This window comes from Pseudorasbora parva, chromosome 3 (genome assembly GCF_024679245.1).
Source record: "Pseudorasbora parva isolate DD20220531a chromosome 3, ASM2467924v1, whole genome shotgun sequence".
Lineage (NCBI taxonomy): Eukaryota > Metazoa > Chordata > Actinopteri > Cypriniformes > Gobionidae > Pseudorasbora > Pseudorasbora parva.
The window spans coordinates 15,020,137-15,047,561 of record NC_090174.1 but is presented as its reverse complement, the minus strand read 5'-3'; the positions used below and the strand labels follow the sequence as shown (position 1 = coordinate 15,047,561).

The window sequence follows — 27,425 nt, the reverse complement described above, 5'->3', positions numbered from 1 at the left end:
CCAATCACTGCTGAGACACAGGTGTTCATCATTATGCACTTGATCTACTTACTCACCATCACTTTCCCGGCTCTTTCTCTCTGTGCAGACCTCGCTAAATCCTCTGCAACAGTAAAGCCTAGTTCACACTGCACGATTTTTGGCCCGATTTTGAGTCGCCGACAAGTTTTGCGAAATTGCAGAAAAATGCCCGAGATCATAGGCAAATCGGTGCTCGACTGCTTGTGCACGCGAGTGACAATCACGCAGTGTGAATGATCAAAGACGCGATCAGAGAGAATCGCAGACGAGTCGCCGGTGAGATATTTGGCCTGCTAAATATCTGGACCTGTCGGCGATTGAAACTGCTGTGTGAACTGCGTTCTGACTGAAAATTACATCGGCGATGACCGACAGCCAATGAAAGAGTGAGATACAGGGCAGAGGGAGGTTCAGGGAGGAGTTATAGAGCAGAAAATCAGTATTTTAATAGATATATTTACAATTCTATCAAACATAAACAAAGGCCAAACATTTGCACATTCAGCCACAGCAGCAGCACATTACAACGTAGTTTGCGTAGTTTGCGCACCGGAGAGAGAGAGAGTTGTCGGCGATTCTTCCTCTTGTTCAGTCATGCAGTGTGAAACCCTCTGTCGCCGATCCATCGTGCAGTGTGAACACAGCAGAGACTGAATGATAGCCCAGATAGTCATGCAGTGTGAAAAGAGCAGTGACCCGATGAGTTTGAAAATCGTGCAGTCTGAACTAGGCTTAAGCCTGTCGGCAGCTCGGTGGATCTAAAACAGTGAAATAATATTCCTTTCTTGATCTGTGCGCGTGAGTGCACGTGTTTGTGTGTGTGTGTGTGCGCGCAGCACACAATTATATCCACCAATCAGGCGGGCCAAGTAATACAAAAATAATATTCCAATCAATCACGGGTGGATGAGAAATAAATCATTGTGTTTTTGATAAAGACGTTTACTTGCTCCCTGTGATCGAGAGAATCATTCCGGTTGCCGCTTTCAAAACAATCCCTCCCTCTTCTGAACTGAACTGAGAGGGGTGCTGAAGCTCATTACATATGCAAATCTTCTCCAATCCTAGCCGTGGGTATTTACATTCCAAGTCTCATCAAAACCCAGCGTTCAGGAGAGAGCATCAAAACCAGTGTAGAAAATATCCTATTACTTATTAGTTATGATGTTTTTGAATGTAAAAACCACACAAACATCATTAGTTGACCTCAGAAAACAGTATTATTTTTTTAAAGCCAGTTCATGACACCTTTAAATTATGGTAACAGTATTACACATATAAATCTTTTTATATTTTAGTAGTTTTTAAGGCTTGACTTATTTAATGCAATCTACCTGAATGTCCTACATTATTTAGTCTATTAGATAAATAAATCAATATTGTTTAGTGAAATGTGCTTTTTTATTTTAAATTTTAAAAAAAATTGACTCTGAAAAAGGGTGTGGATTACAGTGAATGCAAATTACCTCTTTATTTTTGACTTTGAGTCATGATGTCGACTCAAATTGCTAGCACAGTAAAAGCAGAAACAAAACTGGTACTAGACTGGCATTAGCAAAGTTATTGCTCATTGACCGAAGCAACATGGATCATTTCATTAGTATACATGCAGTTATCCACAACCTAACCTTAAGATCTACTCGTCTGCATAATGATATACACATCAATCAAAACTTGAACATAACAGAAAATCTTTCAAAAGTCAAACATAACTGATTATTAAACATTAACAGATGTTTCTCTTCACTCAAAAATACATTAAAAAACACTTCATTTCAATATTAATGCTCCATTTCCAGCCTCAATATTTTCTGTACGACACTTAATCTATCTGAATCTATAGCCATCCATTTTAACACTTTTTCAACTGTACTTTCAATCATAAAACTATAGTAAATATTGCTGATACCAGATATGTGAATTTACTTTGTGAATGTGTGGTTTCTTTTAAGTTAGTAATTTTGTACTTTTGTACTTTTCTGCAGCAAGAGTCTAAAAACAACAGTTATGCTTTGTGGAATGTGACGTCTTCTCTGTCCTACGAGTTGCAAATACATTGTGTTCACAATGCAAATTGCATGCAGTGTCCGCTCAGTGAGATCATCATTGTCCCACAGGGTGAGTTGTGGACAAGGGCTTTCAAAGTGACTAAACACAAGTGAAGTTTTGAGTGAAGTGTGTAATTTCTGTCATGAATCAGATCAAGTTATAAACACTTCTTCCATTCAAACATAAATGTTCCATTGTTTGATTAAACAGGTAGAGTCACACTAAACTCACAGCATTAGTTGAGCCAGTTGTTCGCATCTGCTCTGCACAAATAAACAATTCTATCTTGTGCTGCTGATGGCAGAAAAATGAAACACTTTATCTTTAGTATTTAATTGACCACTGTATTTTCAAAATCTTACTTCTCCAGAACTCACAGATGCACCATCGATCCAATGGGAAGCTAAAAACCATATACACAATCGTATTATATCAGCTGGACAGAGAAAAGTGGTCGTGATGTGGAAGGTAAGATATGTCATTTCCTAAGGCCATCTGTGGTAACCTGACAGGATTATTATTATTTATTTATTATGATTATTATATATAACCAACCCTCTCACTTTTTTTCAATGGATATCTATGGATTCCTACACTGTAAAAACTTAAAATTTTGAGTTTATTGAAATTAAAAATTTGAGTTAATACAATGAAATTTTTTTGAGATTCGATAACCTTTATTAAAATATTATTAAAAGATTGTTGTAAGCATATTGGGTACACTGTACACATTTTTTTGTTGTTTTTTGTTGGTTTAATTAAAAAAAAGTAACTAACCTGGTTCCCTTAAAATTTTGAGTTTATTGAAATAAAAAATTTGAGTTGATACAATGAAGGAAATTTGTTTAATAAATAGAAACTCAAAATGTTATTGTATCTGAACCATATAAAAAATGTGATAAATCATGAAAATATCACTATTTGGCATGTTTCACTGACTCATCAGAAATAAAACACACAATTAACCAAATAAAAGCTTACAAAATCTTTTAATATTATTTTAATAAAGGTTGTTGAATCTCAAAAAATGTTCATTGTATTAACTCAAAATTTTAATTTCAATGAACTCAAAATTTTAAGGCAACCAGGTAACTTTTTTTAACCAGGTAACAGTGTAATTGTGTTTTAATTTTGATGACGCAATGGCCCTCGTTTATCAATCTTGCGTAGAAACTGGTGTATATGTTGGCGTAAGATTATGCTTACACTCCTCTCATCGCCTGATTTATGAAGCTGTGCGTACCTCTGCAATACAGGTGTACGCAATACTTGCCCTTGATAAATGCCGCGTCTGAAAACGATCGTTATTAGAATAACACGCCCCTATATATTCAAGTCTCCGCCTCTCCCACGCCCTCATTTTACGCCATCGACAAACAGAAGACGGCAAAGAAGCGAAACTTCTCCGACGTGGAGATCGGGCACGCTCAATCATCTCACTAGTCCACTAGTCAGGGCACTGATTAGGACAGAAGTCAATGGGCTGACTCCCTGATCAGTGCTCTGACTACTGAACGAGATGATTGAGACGCGCCCATCGAGACAATTACCAGGGAAGTGGGAAAAAAACCCGAAATTGTTTTATTTGGGAGTTTAAAGAATGGGATTAAAGGCACCTACAAAAACAAAATATGGACCCAAATTTTGAGTACTCTTAATAATGTGGAGGTTGAGAAGCGCACTCCAGCAGTTTAAATAGCTGTTTGGATGATAAATTACCATCAGAATGCATTATTTTACAGCACGTTTTGAAACAATTAGCATTTAATTTCGTATCACGGCACATGTATTGGGGTGTACAAGTGATGATGATGTGATCTGGAGTAGCCTACTATTCATTCACATTAATAATTACATGACAATTTGTAAGATTCTTATTATTATGATTATTATTCTTAATGACGCTTGTTATTTAGAAGAAGAATGTCGTTTTTATTGACTTTATTATTATTTAAAAGAAGAAGGTCATTTTTAGTATTTTGTCAGTCTGAATTATTTTAGTCCCAGTCCGTGCGCAGCTGCCGGGCCAGGCGGGCCTGAAACGTCAGATAAAGCGCACAGGCTCGCGACTGGTGGAATAGGCTACATATGCCTACAAATCAAACGCTTTGGTAAAGTCACACAAATTAAACATTGACGTTCATGTTGCACAAAAACAAACACTGAATGTTGTTGTTGTGTTTTTTTACAGTGGGTCATAATATAGCATATCTTGTCAGTGCGTTTTGTGGTGTTAGGAATTGTTTTTCTGCGCATTTTCCCACTAACTCAAACGTGCGTACACCACCTCCTGAGCTGGCGTAGGATTTGAGCCTGCCGTACGCCAACGTCCATATTGATAAATCTCAAAGTCACCGTGGGTTTGGGTGTACGCAAGGTGTACGCTGGAAATTTGGTGTATGCACTTTTGATAAATGAGGGCCAGTGAAACATGCCAAATAGTGCTATTTTCATGATTTATCTAATTGTTTTATGTGGTTCAGATACAATAATATTTTGAGTTTCTATTTATTAAACAAATTTCCTTTCCATTGTATCAACTCAAATTTTTAATTTCAATAAACTCAAAATTTTAAGGCAACCAGGTTACTTAGTTTTTTTTAGGTTAAACCAACAATTTACAGTGTAGGGTGTGGCTATGTCATTGTTATGTCACTACTCATTGCACATCTACCAGTGTTTTGGTAGCAAGATCTCACCAATCTAAGCTGGACTGCATAGGAAACACAGCGAGATCTTTTAGCACAGAGCATGACAGAAACGGAGTTGATTTTAGTGTATTACGGCCAATAACGAGATTCACCACTCCATCAGCGGTCAAAATAGAATTTTTTAATGCACAATCCCTTACAATTAAAACATCTTTCATCCAAGACCACATAATGGATAAGAGAATAGACTTTATGTGCTTAACGGAAACATGGCATTGGCCTGCAGTCTACTCAGCACTAAATGATACCTGTCCCCCTGGTTACAGCTACCTGGAGAAAGCCCGCTACACTGGTCATGGTGGTGGCTTAAGTTCATAGACAAATATTGGAGCTGTCTTTTCTCCCTCTGCCCACAGTGTCATCATTTGAATACCTTGCTTTTAAATGTAAACCCCCTTTTTCTTTGACAATGCTCCATATTTATTGGTCCCCAAAACAAATTCTATTTTTATCTCTGAGATGCATGACATTCTCACAACACTCTGCTATACTTCGGCCAACATTTTAATTCAGGAGATTTTAATATTCATGTAGATACCCACTCCTGCTACCTGGCAGATGACGAGTTTCTGCAATTATTGGACTGCCTCAATCTCCAACAGCATGTGGATGTACCCACTCATTTTAGGGGGCACACTCTGGATTTGGTGTTTTTTTTTTGTGTGTGTGTATGATCTGGATGTGTCTGACCACCAGGCCATCTCAATATGGAGCTGCCACGCCCCTCTTCCCATACCAAAGATACCCGTCAAATTTGATTCAGGAACCTGAAAAAGATTAACCAAGACACTTTAACTATAGACCTCCAGCAATTCTCCAACCTACAACCTTCTTCTGACTTCTACAACCAATCTCTGAGCAACATACTAGATCTTCGGAACTAGAAAGGTCATCTTCTCGTGCTCAGCCCCCGGTATAGCTGCGAACTCCGGAGAATGAAGACGATTGTGCGTGTACTTGACAGGCGTCTCAAGCTCTCAGGAGTCACTTTTCATAGGCAAGCCTTTAGAGCGCATCAGAAGGCCTACGCAAGTTCCTTGAGAGATGTTTAGTTACAGTTCTACTTTTGCATCATCAACCATAACCCTGGAAACTCCAAGAAGCTTTTCTCCACTATAAATCACATCCTCAAACCGCAAGCTCACTCTTTTTCAGAAGCCACAGAAGAGCGGTGCAATAAGTTCATGACCTTGAACAAAGTAGACAACAACCACTTGCACCTATCTAGCACCTTCGCTCTGCCTGTCCCGACTGTTGATTCACAGCCTGGGATCTACCAACATCTCTGCTGCTTCTCTATCATCACACAGCGCGAGGTTGAGGACATCATCAGAAAAATTAAACCATCCACCGGTGCACTGGATCCTTTTCCCACAGCCTTGGTAAAATCTAACCTCTGTGTCTTAAGTCCCTTTATAACAAGATCATTAATCCTTCCCTCCTATCATCAGACCACTTCTTAAAAAACCTACTTAAAAGCCACAACTACAGACCCATCTCCAACCCTTCATACCTCTCTAAGGTGCTGGAAAAAGTTGTTGCTGCACAGCTTCAGTCCATTTGGAACAAAACAATTTATATGAGAAATTTCAGTCTCGTTTCCACACAGGTGACAGCACAGAAACAGCTTTGGTCAGGGTCACAAACAATCTACTGATGGCGGCAGATGCTGGTTCCCTATCCCTTCTTATCCTCCTGGACTTAACTGCAACTTTCAATACTGTTGATCATAACATCCTACTTCACCGTTTACATTCCACCATCGGTCTCACTGACTCTGTCCACAACTGGTTTCCCTTTTTATCTTACTGGGTATACTGAATATGTTGCATTGGGAGAAGCTACATCCCTGTCATACAATGTCACCTGCAGTGTCCCTCAAGGCTCAGTGCTTGGCCCCACCCTGTTCATACTCTACATGATCCCTCTTGGCCGTGCCATCAGCCAGCATGGTATTTCTTTTCACTGCTATGCTGATGACACTCAACTTTACCTTAGGACAAATTCATCCCCCTCTGCTGACCTCACACCATCCACTTTGACCACTTGCCTGGATTAGATAAAGGTGTGGATGAAGCAAAACTTTTTTTCAGAATCGGGAGGGAGTTCAACTTCCTGACAGCCTGGTGGATGAAGCTGTCCTTCAGTCTGCTGGTCCTAGCCTGGAGACTCCGCAGTCTCCTCCCTGATGGTAGCAGGCGCAAAAAGCTGTATGATGGGTGAGTGGGATCACCTGTGATGCAGAGGGCTTTGCGGGTGAGACGTGTACCATAAATGTCCTGGAGGGAGGGGAGAGAGACACCAATGATCTTCTCAGCTGCTCTCACTATGCGTTGCAGAGTCTTTCGGCAGGACGCGTTGCAGGCGCCATACCACACATTGATGCAGCTCGACAGAATGCTCTCGATGGTGCCTCTGTAGAAGGTGTGCATGATTGGGGGGTGGGGCTCTGGCTCTCCTCAGTTTGCGGAGGAAGTAGAGACGCTGTTGTGATTTCTTGGCCAGTGCTGCGGTGTTTTCAGTCCAGGAGAGGTCCTCTCTGATGTGCACACCCAGGAACTTAGTGCTGCTCACTCTCTCCACAGTCGCACCGTTGATGGTCAGAGGAATGTGCTGAGTGTGTGCTCTCCTGAAGTCAACAACAATCTCCTTCGTCTTCTCCACTTTCAGAGACAGATTGTTGTCACTGCACCACTTGGCCAGGCGGCTCACCTCACTCCTGTAGTTAGTCTCATCTTTTTTGCTAATGAGACCCACCACAGTTGTGTCATTTGCAAACTTGATAAAGAGGTTGGAGCTATGTGACGGTGTGCAGTCATGGGTCAGCAGAGTGAAGAGGAGGGGGCTCAGCACACATCCTTGGGGGGCCCTAGTGTTCAGTGTGATGGTGCTGGATGTGTTGTTGCCGACCTGTACTGCCTGAGGTCTTCCAGTCAGAAAGTCCAACAGCCAATTGCACAGCGAAGTGTTGAGCCCCAGCTGAATCAGTTTGTAGATGAGCTGTTGAGGGATGATAGTGTTGAATGCTGAACTGAAGTCTATGAACAGAATTCTGACATATTTCTGCAGCTAAACAGCTCCAAGACTGAAGCAATCCTAGTCAGCACTTCACTTCAGGAATTCTGTTATCACTAGCATTGCTTTCTCTCATCAGGACATTCCGCTTTCTACATCAGTCACCAACCTGGGGGTCAGAATGGAATCGCAACTCATTTTTGAAGCTCACATGAAACATCTGTGTAAGACCTCCTTCTTCCACAACATTGCCAAACTTCATCTTATACTAACACTGGCAGATGTAGAAAAGCTTGTCCACATCTTTGTCTCCTCCAGGCTGGACTACTGCAATGCGCTCCTTATGCTCATCCCTGGCAAAAATCTCCAGAAGCTGCAGTATATTCAGAACAGAGCTACTAGGATCCTCATGAAGGTGCGCAAATACGACCATATCACCCCCATTCTCAAATCACTCCACTGGCTTCCTGTCTCGCTCAGGATCGAGTATAAGATCTCTATCCTTACTCACCAGTGCATCCATGGTGACACACCCACCTATCTCAAGGAACTCCTCACCACACAAACATCCACACGTAACCTCCGCTCTGGTTTCAACATATCTTCTTAAAACTCCCATGACCAAACTCCGTACTATGGGAGATCAGGTCTGATGCTCAGCAGCCCCCAGTCTGTGGAATGCTCTCCCTGACCACTTGCCGACCCCAGACTGTAGATGCTTTTAAATGTGGTCTTAAAACCCGCCTTTTTAGCAGAGCTTTTGATTGATTTGTTACTTCTTAATTTTTCAGTTTTATTTATTTATTTAATCAGGGTTTCTTGTTAGCTAATATTAGTTGTTAGAATGCTGATAATGCATTACTCATTTTTTCCTATGTAGTTACTCATTAATGATGGAAGAAAATTCTAAAGGCCACCTAATATAAAGTGGTTCTGAAAGGATTTATTTTTCAATGTTTATCATCCTTTCTTCCAGAATGCAAAAAGTGAGGCTGTGGCTGACTACAATGTGACCGTGAGGAAAGTATCTGGAGATCGCGGCACTCAGGACAGTTTCAAAACTAAAGCTCAATCTCTCACTCTGATCCTGTCTTACTCTGCATACAACATCAGCGTCAGGGCTTTGAACAGTGTTGGATCGTCTCCTGTGTCCAGTATAGACATTGAGCAAATGGACGAGTGGAGAGGTACATTGCTTTCATATTTTGTTGTAAAAGAAATTGATGTCCAATTAATAAACATTAAATATTTGAACATTTAATGAGGGAAATTGCCAAGCGGCTGTTGAAAATGCTGTGCATTATTTTTAATATTTTTTTAATATATTTTTTTTTTTTTAGATTTGTTTGGGCTGTTCAGTGTTAACATAACCAGAAACAACAGTTTCAGTCTGTCATGGAACAGCTCTGTCTCTAGCGTGTGTTACGCTGTTGAATGGTGGGCCAAAGGACAGATACCAGCTTTCCAATCATTCTACGCAAAGCAGGCTCACAGAGAAATAACTGAGACTAAGAGAAGTACTGATCCTTTTTATTCTCCTATAATAAGTAGGATGAAATATCTTCATAACTGTATATTCGTATAATGGGTAAATGGACACCAAAGATGTCCAACATTTTTAATATATATATATATATATATATATATATATATATATATATATATATATATATATATATATATATATATATATATATATATATATATATAGTAATAAATATGTTAATACATGGGACTGTTTGTTTCTTAAAGGTCCCATTCTTTGCGTGTTTTCGAAGCTTTTATTATGTTTACAGTGCAATATAACATGAGTTCATGTTTCGCGTATAAAAAAACACAGTATTTTTCACACAGTTTAATTATCTGTACACCGCTGTTTCCTCTGTCCTAAAAACAGCCTGATGATTTCCTTGTTCTATGAAGTCCCTCCTTCAGAAACACGTAACGAGTTCTGATTGGGCCAGCGCTTCCCTTGTTGTGATTGGACAGCAGCTTAGCGCACTTTGACCGGAAAGGTCCCGCCTCTTACCATAACGGGGAGATGCAAGCGCTGAATGTGCGATCTTCTCCACGTGGGAGAGCAACAAGACCACGCCCCCTTTTTGCGTGTACTTTTGGGCGGAGGGTTAGTCAACAAACAGTTCTAGTGATGTCATTACATCCCTGCACTTCCTGCTGTAGTCCAAACCGGCCGTTCGCTGTAGGCTTTGATAGGGAACTTCTGTTAAATAAAATATCTCGCTTGGCATTGAACTTTGAGCTTTATAATTTTACAGGTATTATTTATGCTCTAACAGCAACATTACACACTAACTAAAGTTTGAAAGATGGAATCGCGAAGAACGGGACCTTTAATCACTATTTTTGAAAGTTTTCAAACATATTTCCCAGGGTGTTTTTAATGAATAATTATTTATTTTATTATTTTAGTAAAATAAATACTATTATATTATATTATTTTAATTATTTTTAAATATTGTTACTTATTAATATGAGATCCATTGACAATCCAACCTACACTCAAAAAAATAAATAACTTGCACTGTTGTTAGTTGCAATCAAATTATACTTGTTCACATTACTTAAAAAACTCATGTAACTAAATGACCTTAAGTTTACTGCGTTGTTTCTACTAAAAATGAGTATTGTCAGCTTTACTTAATACGTGTTTGTTCAGTCAACTAAATATTGTTGAGTGAAACGAAGAAACTGGCCAGTGGATCTGTAGTTCCCAGCAGGCTTTGTTGGACATTTAGAGAAGTTTCTGTAATTATGGTTACCATTATGCAAAACAGTGGTGCCTGTGTTTAGACTGTGGGCACTCATATAAACACATTCATTGGATGGATGTCATGCCCACAATTAAGTTATTTTTTTATTTAGTTTTTAAACTTTCACTAGTTAATTTATAGATAAAATTAATAAATATTATTTATATTTTTTTGAGTGCAGAGAGACAACACAAGATCCGAGGATCTGAGTATACAGCTTGTGAGACAGCAACAGATACGACAACGTATCTTTCTCTCTTTTCTCTCCTCTCTTTTCCTGTGAGGAAAGAGACATTAACCAACACTATGTTCAGAGTTTTAGTCCAGCGAGACGACTACAGCATGTCCCAAGTCTCCGTGCTAGAGAGACCAGAGCGGATTGACCAAGTTCTGAGTGTCTGACCCAAATAGGCAGAAGACACACAGAGACATTTGCAACAAGGTTAAGCTCAGGTGAGCAAACCTTCATGTCAAGGTTCCTTCGTCTGCGTGTTCCAGATTAAGAACCTTCTCCACCTAGGGCCTCATCTGTTTGTTCCAGATTTTAAGACCCTTTGGTGCCCCAGGAGTTCAGCATTCCCACAGATGCCGCCATGCCAGAGTCTCCAGCCATCATAAACACTGCACCTTAACCTATAAGGTGGTTCCTAGGCATCTGAAACTGACTTCTAGTTCGGTGAACCAGGCATTGTAATTGGTGCAAGCAGTTGACATATCAGTGTTATATCTTTGAGTCCAATGCATCCGAATATGGTGGTAACGAGTCTGCGGGTCTCAGAGGTTTTTCCACCATCACTTGCACTGCCAGTTATGGCAATGGCCATTCTATGTGCATGGGCCACGCATGCTTCTTGGAGACTGCTGCTGCTACTGACCGCATGCTGAAGGACATCCTGGGATATTTAATGACCACAGGGAGTCAGGACCTCTGGTTAACATCTCATCCAAAGGATGGTGCTTGTTACAGTACAGTGTCCCCATCGGGGAATTAGGACCCACACAGACCACAGGGTGAGCACCCCTAGTCACTAACACCTCTACCAGCACCAACCTAGTTTTCCCAGGAGGTCTCCAATCAAGGTACTGATGAACCTACAAGGCTCATCTCTGCTTAGCTTCAGTGGGATACCAGTCTAGGGCTACAGGGTGATATTGCTGCTGGCAATGAACACTTTGTCTGCCCTGATATGACCACAGAGCGTATCCCTGAACTCCCTTTATGCCCTGACATGACCACAGATGTAGTCTATGAACTCTCAGTTTGTCCTGTCATCAATCAATCATTCAATCAACTTTATTTATATAGTGCTTTTACAATGATGACTATTTCAAAGCAGCTTCTCAGTGTTAAAAACATTGCAATATTGCAACAAAATTAGATTTGGCTGTACAGTCGTTCAGGAGAAAACAGGGATGTAATCAGCTTTTTTAAATTTATCATAGAGCGACAATGTTGGCAGATCAGTATTATAGTTTATATAATTAAATAAGACCTGATTCATTTATTTTATTTGTATATTTAGTTAAATAATTTGGATCATAATTTTAGTGTCCCCAACTGAGAAAGCCAAGCCAAAGGTGACAGTGGCAAAGAACCAAAACTCCATCAGGGCATAATGGAAAAAAATAAACCTTGGGAGAAACCAGACTCAGTCGGGGTGTCAGTTCTCCTCTGTCATGGCCAATGAGGTTGCCTATGAACTTTCAATCTGTTCTGTTATGACCACAAAGGTCAACCCTGGTTGTTCTAAACTCCCCGGCCTCTGCCAAGGAGGCCGGAACTGAAGACTATGTTTGTCTCATACATCACTCCTGAATGTCATGCCTGCCTCACATAGTGAATAGTAAACCCTCTGCCCATTTTTACATGGACCCTAAGGGCAAGCTCTTACTTCTCTGTGCTTTTTGTTACAATTCCACCTGATCTGTCCTGGTGGTCCTCAGCTATGCCATGGGGATCAGTCACCAGCTCTGTCTGTTCTGCTGTGGTGGTTTTCTGTTCCATCATGGGGATGTTCAGTCCCATCTGCTCTGTTTCGGTGGTCTTCTGCTCCACTATGTTAGATATTCAGTCCCATCGGCTCCACTCTGGCGATCTGCTCCTCCTGCTCTGCCCTGGTCATCTGCCCTGCCAGTTCCACCATGGCACCCTGATCCGCCTCAGCCTTGGCTGCTATGGTTTCTTATGAGTTGATTGATCGCTCCGACCTGTGCATTGTTTTACCCCTCAATATCTTGTGTATTTATATTGTTATAGGATTATTAAAGTACCATTTGTACTTAGATTCTTACCTTAGCCAGCCATGACAATTATAATCATAGATATGGGAATAAACAAACGTTTGTTTCAGAAAGAGAAATCCTGTACTGTAGATAATCATGACAGCAAGTCATCAAGTCTCTTACAAATGTTGTAAAAATATTTCTGTAAGAAAGAGTACTTGTTAAACCAGAGGCTCAGAATTTGGTTGCTCTGTCACAGTCTCCTCCTCACCGGACAGACTCAGAACTTGGTGTACTGTTTGTCTCCCGAGGGAGACTCAACAGGAGTGTCTGTGTCCCTGTGCGGTAACAATTGGAGTTAGAGAATTGACTTTGAACTTGGAGTGTGTGAACAACATATATTTGTTTTGTTCTTTTAGCATTAAGCACAAGCTTTAATTTCCTTACATTTTCTTGCAAGAATGTAAAAGCCTCCTGCAGTTTTATTAACACCTCACATGGAGAGGGTGCAGTGAAATAGATGATGGTGTCATCCGCATAAAGGTGTACATTAGCATTTACACGTTCAGAAATAGAATTTATGTAGATGGTAAACAGAAGTGGCCCTGAGATGAAGCCTTGTAATTGCAGCCTTCCCTGATGTAAGACTATCACATGTAACACATTGAAACCTACCTATAAGATAATTTTTTTAACCAACTTATCGTATTTGAGGACACCCCAATTTTAACTAGACATTAAAAGAATGTTGTGATCCACTGTATCAAAAGCCATAGAAAGGTCAATAAACAATCCTGCACATGAGTTTTTGCTATCAATGGCAGACACAATGTCATCAATTACTTTAGTGGCTGTCGTGACGGTGCTATGCCCCTTCCTGAAGCCTGACTGAAAGGGGGTGAGGATACAATTACAGGTTTAAAACTCTTTTAATTGTTTACTGACTAATTCCTCAAATATCTTAGCCAGTACTGATAATTTAGATATAGGGTGATAATTGTCCAATGATGTGGGGTCCCCACATTTAAAAAGAGGTATCACATGTGCTGCTTTCCAGGATTCAGGAATAACATTTTGTTCCAAAGAAATATAAAAAATCTGAGTTTGATCAAGCCCATCCGGTCCAGCTGACTTTCTACAGTTTACACATTTCAATTTTGACAGGACTATTTTAGGCAACGTGGGGGAGAGGACGCTGGCGTTGTCTGTTCGCCGCTTCTCCACCCACAACAAATCATGTTAATGTACTATTAGATTTACATTTTATTTTATTTCCTTATGTTTGTGACTAGTCTAACAGTCAGAGCTACAATTGGGACTGTTGCTGATTGCTGGCAGCCACTGAGAGGTCGTTGTTCGTCGTTTCGCCGTTTTCAACCGCTTCTCTAATGTTTACGTTTGAATTGCTGCGGTTGGTTTCTGGTTTGGAGGACATTTGATGTTTCTCGCCGCGGGTGCTCACTGGTGGTCTCCCTTGGGCTTAAGCTGCATGGTGGCTGAAGTTTGCACCGGGCTAGCGTCATCCGGGCTCTCGTCGTCGGCGTCCGGCATGATGTTGGGATGTTCTGCTTCTCGGCTGCGCCGCTGTTCCGTCCTGCATTGCGACCGTGGAGCGACATCTGCGCCGGCCCCGGTGTGTCCACAGAAGTGCCCGGAGGAATGTTCTGCCTCCTGCATGGTGCTGCAGCGATCCCCATCGTTTGAATCATCATGAAGAAGACCCATCATCTGGTCTTCAGCTGTCGTGCCTCGGCGATGTCATCGGGACACTGCCGCTGGGAGAAATCTGAAACATGGAGTGGACCACAGTGTGCTGCGGAGCTAACAGAGACTTCCACCATCAGCTGTTTTCTGTCCACCATCAGCTCTGTTTTCTGTCCACCATCAGCTCTGTTTCTGTTCACCATCAGCTCTGTTTCTGTTCTGTTTTCTGTGTTGGTTGATTGTTTGTAGTATTCTATATTTTTACTTGTTATTCATTTTTTGTTGTTATTCCCCCCCCCCCCCCCCCCCTTGTTGCACTTTGAGATTCTTCGGAATGAAAAGTGCATTATAAATAAAATCTATTATTATTATTATTATTATTATTATTATTATTATTATTATTATTATTATTATTATTATTATTATTTTCCTTGTAAATGGCTTAAAAGAGAAAGTGTTAACATTTACAACATTCAGGACCTCTGTGTCCAAGGGTTGATTTCACATTGACTTGAAAAGATGCCCAGCAGTGCTGATTAAAGGAGTCCACTATCTTTTTTTAAATCTGGGATTTGTCTAGAATCAACACTTATTTGCTTTGGACAACTTGAGTTAGAGTTTAAAGATTTAATAGCTTTCCAAAATTTAGCTGGATTATGCAAATTTCTGGTTGTCTCTTCTAGATAAAACTGTGCTTTAGCTTTACATATCTGTGCTATACATTTGTTTCTTAGGGATCAGAAGCTGGACTAATCATTTGCTAAGCCAGATTTCCTTGCCCTCTCCTAGGCCAGGTCCCTCTCATGTATCAGAGAGGATAATGCATCAGAAAACCAAGGGTTATCCCTCCCTTTAACCTTGGGTGCATGTTTATTTAAAACTCCCATAAATAGACCCTTAAAATAAGTCCATGCCAAATCAACATCAGGAATGAATGATATTCTATTCCAATCACAATGATAAATATCATGAATGAAAGCGTGTTGGTCAAAGGTCTTAAAGAGTCTTTTCTCCACTATTACTTGAAGGTGTTTTCACAGGTTTATAGTTCCTAATACAGTTTTTCTCAATTGCTAAAACACTATTTCTGAAACCTTGCTCCATTTTCTGAAACCATTAAACACAAAACCTCCTCTTCAAGCACTATTCACAAAACCTCTGACTTCTCTTGCAAAATGAAACTTTCGCCTCAAAACAGTTTTACCTGTGTTCAAAATCAAACACTGCTCTCAAATCATAAACAAAGTGATCAAAATGATAAACACTATCAAGCAATCAGTAAACAATACAGCAAAAAATAGAAAACACATTGTTCAAAACAGTTCTCAGGCAGAAGTAAATTTTTAATCTTAAAACAAATTTCATATTTTTCTGTCATTGTCTTGTGATGAATGAAAACATGTTTCATCATAGTAGCTCAAAATTGATCAGAAATTATTACTATTCTGCTTTGCTTTGCAATTTTTTTTATTCTTCCTCTTGCTTGTAGCCCTATTTTTACCAACTCATTCTCATGAAATGCATATACATCACAAATTGTATTTATTGTGCGATTTATACGGCACAATTATTTTTTATGTGCATATGATTTGCATTGTCACCCCATTGGGTAGGTTGAGTTGTTTGGAGTACGTGCACATAACACAATATGAAGTACATATCATATGCACACGAAAACTGCGTAACATATGCTCATAAAAACTCATTTTGGCATATAAATCGCACGATAAATACAATTTTGTGCTATAGATATGCATTTTCATTAGATTAGGCTGATTTTTACAGTACTGTACTCTGCATCTCACAAGCTCGTTCTTTGTTGATATGAAACTGCAACCAGTCAAAATCTATTGAGCAGTCAGTACTGTAAACAAATGGAAAGCAACATGTTCAGGGCAATAAGATTTGTTAATTTTACAGTATACAGCCTACAATGCACTGTACTTATATTGGTTGTCTCATCATTTGAAACAGGTTAAATCAGTTTTGAGTGATTGTGTTCATTAAATGACATTGTGTTCTCTATTTGTATTTGATTGTTGCCACTTGTGTTAACCCATATGAATGGCATGTGCATTAGAGAGCAGTATGTGTCTTGACAATGAGAATGTGTTTAGAGATTTGCTGAAAAGTCTAAGTGAGATCTGTAAATTGTGTTTTACCATGTGAAATGGTTTAAGGTATTGACAACAGACTGCACAATTAGCTAAATGAGTTCAGGCAACTGAGAAATTTGTTCAGCCGATGGGTTTTAGTGTTTTAGCAATTGAGAAAAACTGTAATACCAATAGCAAAGTGATCACTTATGTCATTTGGGAAAATACCAATCTGTGTACATTTATCAGGTCGGTTTACTAAAATAATATCAATTAACGTGGATTTATTTAGATTTGTTGTGTTTGGGCGAGTTGGAGTATTTACTAAGTAGTAAAATTAACAGAATCCCAGTAAGCCTTTAAGTCCTTTGAATCATCTTTCATCCAGTCCCAATTTAATCACAAAGCAGAATTATTTCTTTGTGATTTACAATATCTGTAAGCACAGCTGAGAGTGTTGATAATGTTTCTTAAGAGCTGACGGGGGCAACAGTCAAACTGGTAGTTCCTAATTTCAGATCAATAGCCAGCAGTTTAAAACATTTTGTGATACTGATAGTCTTCAATAGAGTGGTATGATACTTAGACTTCACGTAAATAACCACGCCTCCTCCCTTACTCTTAATATCCGCACAAAATATATTGTATCCAAAAACAGATTTTTTTAGCCAAACCCACGCTTCCGATAAAACAAAAATGTCTGAATTTGTCGAATTTGCATATCCTAACAAAATCTATCTTTTGCACCAGACTATGGATATTAGAATTGTCCTTCCTGGGCTTGGTACCAGAGGTTTTCTTCCTGCCCTCAAAGAGGTGTCTGGCTGTTGACCGAGCATCTTTATCTGATGGGGTTTGACATTTTGTTTGTGTCAACAAGATCCAGTCAAAATGTAGCAAACCTTTGTCCACTGTTATGGCCATAAACTGGGTCCTGGAATGTGCTGTCCACTACAATAGTGGCCTTTGCTCCACTGTTAGGCTGAAGAGGTGTTGCCCTCTTCAAGGGTGATGCGTGGGAATTGTTGTCTCAGTTATTGTTAGCTGTGAAAGCAGTTATAATGGGAACACGTCCGTAGGAGCTTGCATGGTTGTCTATTGCAGAATGCCTGACAAACCTACTGGTTTTCAGTGCATAAAACCCGACACAGAACATGTGTGAAGATTAGGGAATGAGTTAGACAGGTGAGGTTTTGTTAGGCAGACACATAGAGGGGCGCACTGGTTTGCTCCCGGTTTGCTATTTTGCACTATTTTGAGTCACCACTTCACAGTGCAGCTTTCTTCTTTTGGTTTATTTCTGCTGCGTATTTTGGCTTGTGTGGTTATTTTGCATTTTGACTTGCAAAGGTTTGCGCCGTATTTTTTCTTCTGTTAAACGTATTTCTCTCTGGTTTTGACTTCTGTCCTATTATAGAATTTAGTTTAGAAGACTTTGTGTTTAACCCAAGCCTTGAAAAATTTTAACAATGCACTAAAATTATCTGTTCTCTATTGCTACTCATTTTAAAGTGCCTACCTTAATACAAATTGGAAAAAAAAGTCTTAATTTCACATTGCTCTAGCTGAAAGAAATATCCTCCCTCCCCATGCTGCTGTGCATCTAAATGCTGAGCTGTAAATTGGAGCTGCAGGTGGAAATGCAGCATTTAGAGCTCAATAAATAAGAGCTCCAGCATGATTTTGAGCTGCGTAAATCTGAAATTAATAAATCCATTAATTTAATCCCACCTTTGTTTCCCGTGTGTGCTATAAGGGCAATGGCTACAGCTAATGTTTTAGAGTGCGAGAGGGTAGCTTTATGATAGATCCTGACATAGAGTCCAAGTTTTCCCCTACCACGTGATATCGTCCTACTGCTTTTGATGCCATGGCATAATATGAAGGCAATGCGCAAAGTTTGATTGCATCAAATAGAAATAGAATCTTAATTGATTTGTTACTATTTAAAATTACAACAATAACAAAAAATTATACTAAAAGGGGAAAATCTGAGGGATATATATACACATACATACATACATACATGCATACATACATACATACATACATACATACATACATACATACATACATACATACATACATACACAGTGGGTGTGGAAAGTATTCAGACCCCCTTATATTTTTCATTCTGTTATATTGCAGCCATTTGCTAAAATCAGTTCTTTTGACAAAAAAGGTCTTTTTTTCTCATTAATGTACACACAGCACCCCATAATGACAGAAAATCACAGAATTGTTGATTTATTATTGCAGATTTATATATAAATAAATAAAAACTCAAATATCACATGGTCCTAAGTATTCAGACCCTTTGCACAGTATTTAGTAGAAGAACCCTTTTGATCTAATACAGCCATGTGTCTTTTTTGGGAAACACGTTTTTCACACCTGGATTTGGGGATCCTCTGCCATTCCTCCTTGCTGATCCTCTCCAGTTCTGTCAGGTTGGATGGTAAACGTTGGTGGACAGCCATTTTCAGGTCTCTCCAGATATGCTCAATTGGATTTAAGTCAGGGCTCTGGCTGGGCCATTCAAGAACAGAGTTGTTGTAAAGCCACTCCTTCATTATTTTAGCTGTGTGCTTAGGGTCATTGTCTTGTTGGAAGGTGAACCTTCGGCACAGTCTGAGGTCTTGAGCACTCTGGAGAAGGTTTTCATCCAGGATATCCCTGTACTTGGCCACATTCATCTTTCCCTCGATTGCATACAGTCGTCCTGTCCCTGAAAAACACCCCCACAGCAAGATGCTGCCACCACCATGCTTCACAGTTGGGACTGTATTAGACAGGTGATATATTGTTCTCCACACATACCGCTTAGAAATAAAACCAAAAAGTTATATATTGGTCTTATCAGTCCAGAGAATCTTTTTTCTCACCATTTCTGTTTGTTAGAAAACTTTGTCTTGCACTGAGGAGAAGCTTTCTTCGGGCCACTCTGCCATAAAGCCCTGACTGGTGGAGGGCTGTAGTGCTGGTTGGCCAGCTCTAGGAAGGGTTCTGGCTGTCCCAAACATCTTCCATTTAAGGATTATGGAGGCCACTGTGCTCTTAGGAACCTTAAGTGCAGCAGAATTTTTTGTTAAGCTTGGCAATATCTGTGCCTTGCCACAATTCTGTTTCTGAGCTCTTCAGGCAGTTCCTTTGACCTCATGATTCTCATTTGCTCTGACTGCACTGTGAGATTAAAGTCTTATATAGACAGGTGTGTGGCTTTCCCAAACAAATCCAATCAGTATAATCAAACACAGCTGGACTCAAATGAAGGTGTAGAACCATGTCAAGGATGATCAGAATAAATTGACAGCACCTGAGTTAAATATATGAGTGTCACAGCAAAGAGTCTGAATTCCTATGACCATGTGATATTTCAGTTTTTCTTTTTTAATAAATCTGCAAAAATGTCAACAAGTCTGTGTTTTTCTTTCAATAGGTGGTGTTGTGTGTACATAAATGAGAAAAAATAACGAGATTTTAAAAAGAAAAAGATTTAAAAAAGATTTTAGCAAATGGCTGCAATATAACAAAGAGTGAAAAGGGGGGGTCTGAATACTTTCCATACCCACTGTGTGTGTGTGTATATATATATATATATATATATATATATATATATATATATATATATATATATATATACCCCACAAATAACATTAAAATTATTTTCATTAAAAACATATTACTTATAGAAGAGATTAAACATTAATTATTGTTTTATTATTTTGGACAAATATTTGTATATATTATATTTGTATTATTCATTGGACAAATTAATATACAGTAGTGGTCTGAATTTATGATCGGAGGGGATATTTGTTTTTGTGACACCAAATAAACCATCAAAATAGGAAGAAAATATTCTAGATTTTTAAAAATATTTTACTAAATACCACATTAAAAAGGCAAAAAAAAACAATAAAAAAAAAATCAGTAAAACATTATCAGTGAAATATGCCAAATTGTGGTATTTTTATGATTAATCACATTTTATATGGTTCAGATACAAAAAATATTGTGAGTTTTATTAAACCAATTTCCTTCATTTTATCAACTCAAAATGACGGCAACCAGGTTTACAGTGTGTTAACATTAATGCACTGTGAACTAACATGAACAAAACATGAACAGATGAAAAAATACAGTAACAAATGCACAGGGTTAGTTCAAGTTAGTTAATACATTAACTAATGTTAACTAACGAAACCGTTATTGTTCCCTATCGAGAGGTCTCTCATACTGCGTATGGGAAAAACTCAGTTTCACGAGAATATGAAGCAAAAATGTTATTAATATAAGTATCTATGTAAAACGCAGTGCTGCTGCACAGCAAAAGAGCAGAGCGAGGTGCGCTCTGATTGGCCGTGCTGCGGCAATTGCAGGAATCTATGGTAAGGCGGCTTAGGAGAGTGAGCCAATGGTTGTCTCTAGGAAAAACGCAGAAAAAGGGTTTCTTAATTAACATATTGAAGCTATAAAAGGCCGTGTTTCGCAATAGGTATCAGATTTTATCTCCTTCAGCGATACCATCGCTGAGCTCCGGAATAAAGAAACCTCCGTTGACAAGCAACCAGCAGAACTACTGCAGCCTACTGCATTCCTGCCTGGTCTCCACCTTCATACCTGCCATTCCAGCTAGGCCATCCGACGCTATATCTTTTTATTCTATGTTCTTGTTGCAACCGCAACATTTTCTTAAAGAGCAGTGAGTGTTGTTCCAAATGTCTTGCAGCAACTGCGGCTCGTGCAGAACCCCACAACTCGGTGGAGACCACATTACCTGTGTGTCTCGGACGGGACCATGCGCAGCTTGTGCTCTCATAAGGCGGCTGCCCCGAGTGTGATGAGATGGTGCTGCAGACCCTCAGGGCTCACCTCGCCACCTTTGACCAGATCCCCGATCACGCAGGAAAAAACATTCTGACCAGAGGCCACCTGAGCGTTTGAGTGACTGCATGCCGGGGGAACTCCCCATGTGCCTCGCCTTCGCCGTTCACGTTCACCCAGGAGAAACAACTTCCTCGCAGCAACCTGTTCTGTTTCCTTTTGTGGACTAGGATGAGAAGAGGAGGAAGACAGCCTTTCTATGGCTGGAGCCCTCCACTTTGAAGCAGACAGCCACAAACGCCAAAAACAATATAGACGCAGAGCTGGTTTGCTTGCTCACCAGGGCTGTAGGAGACATCGGACACAAGTGGTCCCAGCCCCAGGAGCCAGCACAGAGTAGGCTGGACAATTGGTTCCTGGAGAGCCGCCACCTTACCTCCCCTTAGAAGCCTGCCCCCCTTCTTCCCGGAGGACACGATTGGAAATCACCTTACTCAGCTCGCGCCAAGTCTGCCTTTTCATTTGGGTTATTCCTGGCATGGACGCAGCTTTAGCCCCAGACAGAGAGGGATGCGTATACTCAACTACCTCGACGACTGGCTTGTAATAGCCCAGTCAGAGACACAGTTGTTAACACACAGATCCTGGCTCAGGATCAATACCTCCAAGAGGTCACTCTCCCCCACCCAGAAGGTTTCTTTTCTGGGTACGGTCATAGACTCAAGACTCATGAGAGCGTGGCTTACATCACAGCATGCACTCTCTGTCCAGAGCATGGCGGTGTCATTCAAAGCCGGGATTCTCGTTAACTGTCTAGAGATGAGAGCGGTCATTCTATCGCGGAGAGCTTTCCTTCCACACATGAAAAAATTACCACGTCTTAGTCCGATCTGACAACATGTCAGTGGTATCTAATATAAATCGCTAGGGCGGTCTGAAATCAGACTCCCTACTCAATGGTGAAACACCTCCTTTTATGGGCAGAGCACAATCTAAGTTCCTTTTCCTCAGAAGACAATACTCACTGCTCAATATTTTTCTCCTTTGGTCCATGTTTGGCCCAGACACCCTCTCTATGCTTTTCCTCCGATCGCGATGCTGCCACATGCCATCAAAAAGATCAGAGAAACAGTATCCACAGTGATTTTAATAGCCCCGCTATGGAAGAACCGGATATGGTTCTCTGAGCTGATTCAGCTGTCAGACACAACCCCATGCCCTATTCCGCTGAGGAGAGACCTCACGTAGGCAAAAGGGAAAATCTGGCAATCCAGTCCCGATCTATGGGCCCTTCACGTATGGCCCATCAACGGATACGAAAGAGTTCTCTGAAAGAGTTCTGAACACTATTTCTGAAGCCAGAGCCCCCACAACCAGGCGGCTCTATGCACTGAAGTGGTCAGTATTCTCTAACTGGTTTACTGAGCGAAACCTCGACGCACATTCTTGTGAGGTGACAAAATTGCTCACCTTCCTCCAAGAGCTAATGGACACGGGTCGTTCCATGTGTGTGTGTGTGTGTTTGTGCGGGGTTTGCGCTTATATCGACCGATCATGCGGGTGCGGGTGCGGGTCATGTAATACAATCGTGGGTGGATGAGAAATAAATCATTGTGTTTGTTTGATAAAGACAAGTTGCAGTTGTCGCTTTCAAAATAATCTCTCCTCATGTGACCTGAACTGACAGGGGCTAGATATAACAGCGGAGCTAAAGCTCATTAAATATGCAAATATTATCCAATCCTAGCTGTGGGCGTTTACTTCCAAGTCTCCAGTACAGCACGCCCATCAAACCAAGTGTTCACAAGACAGCCTCAAAACCAGTGTAGAAAATAGCCTATTACTTATTAGTTATGATGTTTTTGAATGTAAAAAACACACAAATGTCGTTAGTTGTACTCAGACAAAAGTATAAGATCTCAGGCAATACTACGAGAGTAACCGAGTACGTTTTATAATGTATTTTCCCTAGGCTGGACTTTCCCTAGAATGGATCGCTTTTGACCACTATTGTATATGATGTAATTCTTTACTTTGATCATAGCTACTTTCATATTTATTTTACCTTGATTATAGACAAGGGTGATTAAGAGCTTTATTTATTAACAGCATTAAGAAGTGCAACAATGTTCTACACTTTTTTTGTGTTTTTCTTTAAATTTAGTTTTTCAGCCCTATACGAGATATTATTTCTTCCTGCACAACAGAACGTACATGGACACCTGCAACCTGAAGAATGTGAACAACAGTGAGATGACATATGGCGCAGCCCAAGCTTATTTCATTGAAGGAAGTGAGTCCAGATATTCATTAAACTATTAATATACAAAAATGCTAATACATTTTCAGTCTGATATATATTGCTTAGTGCTGGGAGTGTAGTTGATTGATCAGTATATCTGTGCTTTTCGCTAGCATGTGCTGGTTATGCTAGTTATTTGCTAGCTAAAAAATAAGGTAAAACGGTGAAAATTCACAGCATATACTGACAGAATAGTTTTTATTTTTTTATTTTAAAGTGTCATTGTGTATAATTATATATTTAAGTACTGATTAATATTAATTAAAATTAATAAAAACATGTATTTATTATAGATTTAGAGCAGGGTTTGGTTTGAGGGTTAGTTGCAATTGTGTATTATTACAGTTATTACTAAGAACTAGGGATGCCACAATACTCAATATAATATTGAACCGTTCGGTACGGCATTCACGGTTCAATACGTGCTTTTGAATTGCGTTTTGCATTTAATTAATTATTTATATTTCTCTTCGTTTTAAATATTTATCTCAGTTTATTTCGACTCTGTTTGAGTGTGCCTGTGAGTCTATGTGCTGATACACTGTAAAAAATTATTTAGAAAAAAAGTTACCTGGTTGCCTTAAAATTTTGAGTTCACTGAAATTAAAATTTTGAGTTAATACAATGACATTTTTTTGAGATTCGACAACCTTCATTAAAATATTATTAAAATATTTTGTAAGTATTTTGGGTAATTGTGTGTGCTTTATTTCTGATGATGCAGTGAAACATGCCAAATAGTGCCATTTTCATGATTTATCAATTTTTTTATGTGGTTCAGATACAAAAATATTTTGAGTTTCTATTTATTAAACAAATGTCCTTCCTTGTATCAACTCAAATTTTTAATTTCAATAAACTCAAAATTTTAAGGCAACCAGGTTACTTACCTTTTTAAGTTAAACCATCAAAAACCAACCAAATTTTTTTTACAGTGTATGAGCAAATATCCAATCATATGCACTGAAGTTAGGGGGTGTTTAGTGGCGTTTTATAGCCTTGCCGGTTAAACATTTCATTGCCGTTTTACATGCGCTGAGCGTGTGCGCCTGTCAGACACGTGATTACTGGACTAAGTAGTCTTACTGCGCCAATACTGTCAAACACAATACAGTCGGTTATGTCTAAAGTGAAAGTAAAATCGTGTGTCTGTATGAGATATGAACAGGTCTTAGCAGCCCAGACTAGTGATTGTGAACGCTTTTCCTTAAAGGGACAGTTCACCTCTAAAATTATAGAGGTATTATTAGAATTAAAATAGAAAAAGACAGAAAAAATCACTCACTGCTCTTGAATAAAGCAATAATACAGTAGCTTTCAATCAATGTATATTGTATATTAAAGACTATGTAGTTTTAACTTTAGCCTAAATTTATTCATTCAATTTCATACTTAAATGCTACTGTCTGAGCTGAGCTGATCTCTGAGCTGCCACTGTAAATCTTTATTTTTATTTATTTTATATTATATAATACACTAGGAATGTATAAAAGGGTTTTTTAAGAGTTTTTAAGTTTTAAGTTTAAGTAAGTTTTTTCAAGTCTTTTAAGTGAATTAAAGAAAAAAGTATTTCAATAAAAAAAATTCTCCTTATTCATTTCTGTTCCTGTCGCCTAAGAATAGAATAGCATAAAACCGAACCGAAACGAAAACCGTGGTAAAAAACCAAGGTATGTATTAAACCGTGGACTAGCTGTATTGTTGCATCCCTAGTAAGTACATGTAAAATATGTAACAAGGACACTGTAAAATAAAGTATTAATTTATGTCTGACTTAATTGAAGCACTTTGGGCTTTCAGGTCCTATTAGTGCTCCCAGAATTGTAAGCATTTTGAATATTACCCAGCATTCCTCAGTAATCACGTGGAGTCCCGTGTCTGAGGAAGACTTACGTGGATTCTTATTAGGCTACAACATCTACTACACAAAGGACAATAATGAAACATGTGAGTATAAGTCAGCTTTATATATTTCACCATCATAAAATGCTTATCAGAGATTCTTGAGAACTGGGACAAAGCATGAAGCATGACAGGCTTCTTGAGAAATTGAAACTTTTCCTTTAAAACTAAACCTTCATTTAATGTGATACATTTTCCTAACTGTATACCAGGAAACCTGTGCTGTGACAGGTGTCATGTAACTGTTTAATTAGTTATTTAAAATGTAAATATTTGAAATTAAATATTAGACACATTACTGGTATATTTCAAATTATAAATTTTATTAAAAAATGTAATTAAGTTCCATGCATTTATTTTCAACAGTGCTCTAAAACACCATTGAAAGATCTAGAATTTTTTCAAGAAAACACAAATCAGATCTGGCAATGGTCTACGCATTGTATAAGTATATAGATTTTTATACATACATGTTCTCTGGAAAATCCATTTCTGTGTATTTTATGTATTTATATGGATGGGAAATGGTCAGAATGTTACATATTCTCCCATTCAAGTGTCGGGATTCAGCATCTAGTTAATTTTTTCTAAGACACACAAAAGAAGATTTTTGAAAAATTCTAAGGTAACAGCTCACTGATTATTAGTTGGAAAGTTTGATGGCTATTGTAATAGTACCAAAGCATGATTTACCAAGATCCCGATACACTTACTGCAAAGTTCTTTTTTTGTTTAGGGGTAAAAAGAAGTTTGAAATACACTCACTGTTCAATTTCTCATTAATGCAATTATCTAAGCAACCAATCACATGGCAGTTGCTTCAATGCATTTAGGGGTGTGGTCCTGGTCAAGACAATCTCCTGAACTCCAAACTGAATTTCAGAATGGGAAAGAAAGGTGATTTAAGCAATTTGGAGCATGGCCTGGTTGTTGGTGAAGACTGGAAAAATGTTGCCTGGTCCAATGAGTCTCGATTTCTATTGAGACATTCAGATGGTAGAGTAGAGCAAAATTTGGCGTAAACATAATGAGAACATGGATCCATCATGCCTTGTTACCACTGTGCAGGCTGGTGGTGGTGCTGTAATGGTGTGGGGGATGTTTTTTTTTTGGCAATTTTTAAGCCCCTTAGTGCCAACTGGGCATTGTTTAAATGCCACGGCCTACCTGAGCATTGTTTCTGACCATGTCCATCCCTTTATGACCACCATGTACCCATCCTCTGATGGCTACTTCCAGCAGAATAATACACCATGTTACAAAGCTTGAATCATTTCAAATTGGTTTCTTGAACATGACAATGAGTTCACTGTACTAAAATGCCCCCCAAAGTCACCAGGTCTCAAACCTCAGTATCTTTGGGATGTGGTGGAACGGGAGCTTCGTGCCCTGGATGTGGATCCCACAAATCTCCATCAACTGCAGATGCTATCCTATCAATATGGGCCAACATTTCTAAAGAATGCTTGCAGCACCTTGTTGAATCAATGCCACGTAGAATTAAGACAGTTCTTAAGGTGAAAGGGGGTCAAAAACAGTATTAGTATGGTGTACCTAATAATCCTTTAAGTGAGTGTATCTTTACACACAGCAAAATATAAACACACAACAAAAATTAAAGCAAGGAGAAAACAGCAGTTAAGAAAACATCTGATTATAGCAAAGTGGATCTTTGCGCAAGCTCTGCAATTCAGCACTCCAGTCAAGTAACGTCATGTCACATTTATTTATGTAGCACTTTATACAATATTTTATTTTAAACCAAGCAGCTTTACAATATTAACAGCATCATTGTTGCTTTTAA

General features: G+C 39.2%; 1 protein-coding gene across 1 annotated transcript in view; it reads left to right on the top strand.

Annotated features, from left to right (window-relative positions):
- The window catches only part of LOC137070605 (interleukin-31 receptor subunit alpha), a 42,766-nt gene that overhangs the window by 6,766 nt on the left and 8,575 nt on the right, over window positions 1-27,425 (top strand). The window contains exons 7-12 of the mRNA XM_067437897.1: window positions 2,007-2,139; window positions 2,441-2,538; window positions 8,773-8,983; window positions 9,137-9,313; window positions 23,582-23,710; window positions 25,520-25,666. Coding sequence (XP_067293998.1) covers window positions 2,007-2,139; window positions 2,441-2,538; window positions 8,773-8,983; window positions 9,137-9,313; window positions 23,582-23,710; window positions 25,520-25,666 — 895 coding nt within the window. The remainder of the gene's footprint in view (window positions 1-2,006; window positions 2,140-2,440; window positions 2,539-8,772; window positions 8,984-9,136; window positions 9,314-23,581; window positions 23,711-25,519; window positions 25,667-27,425) is intronic.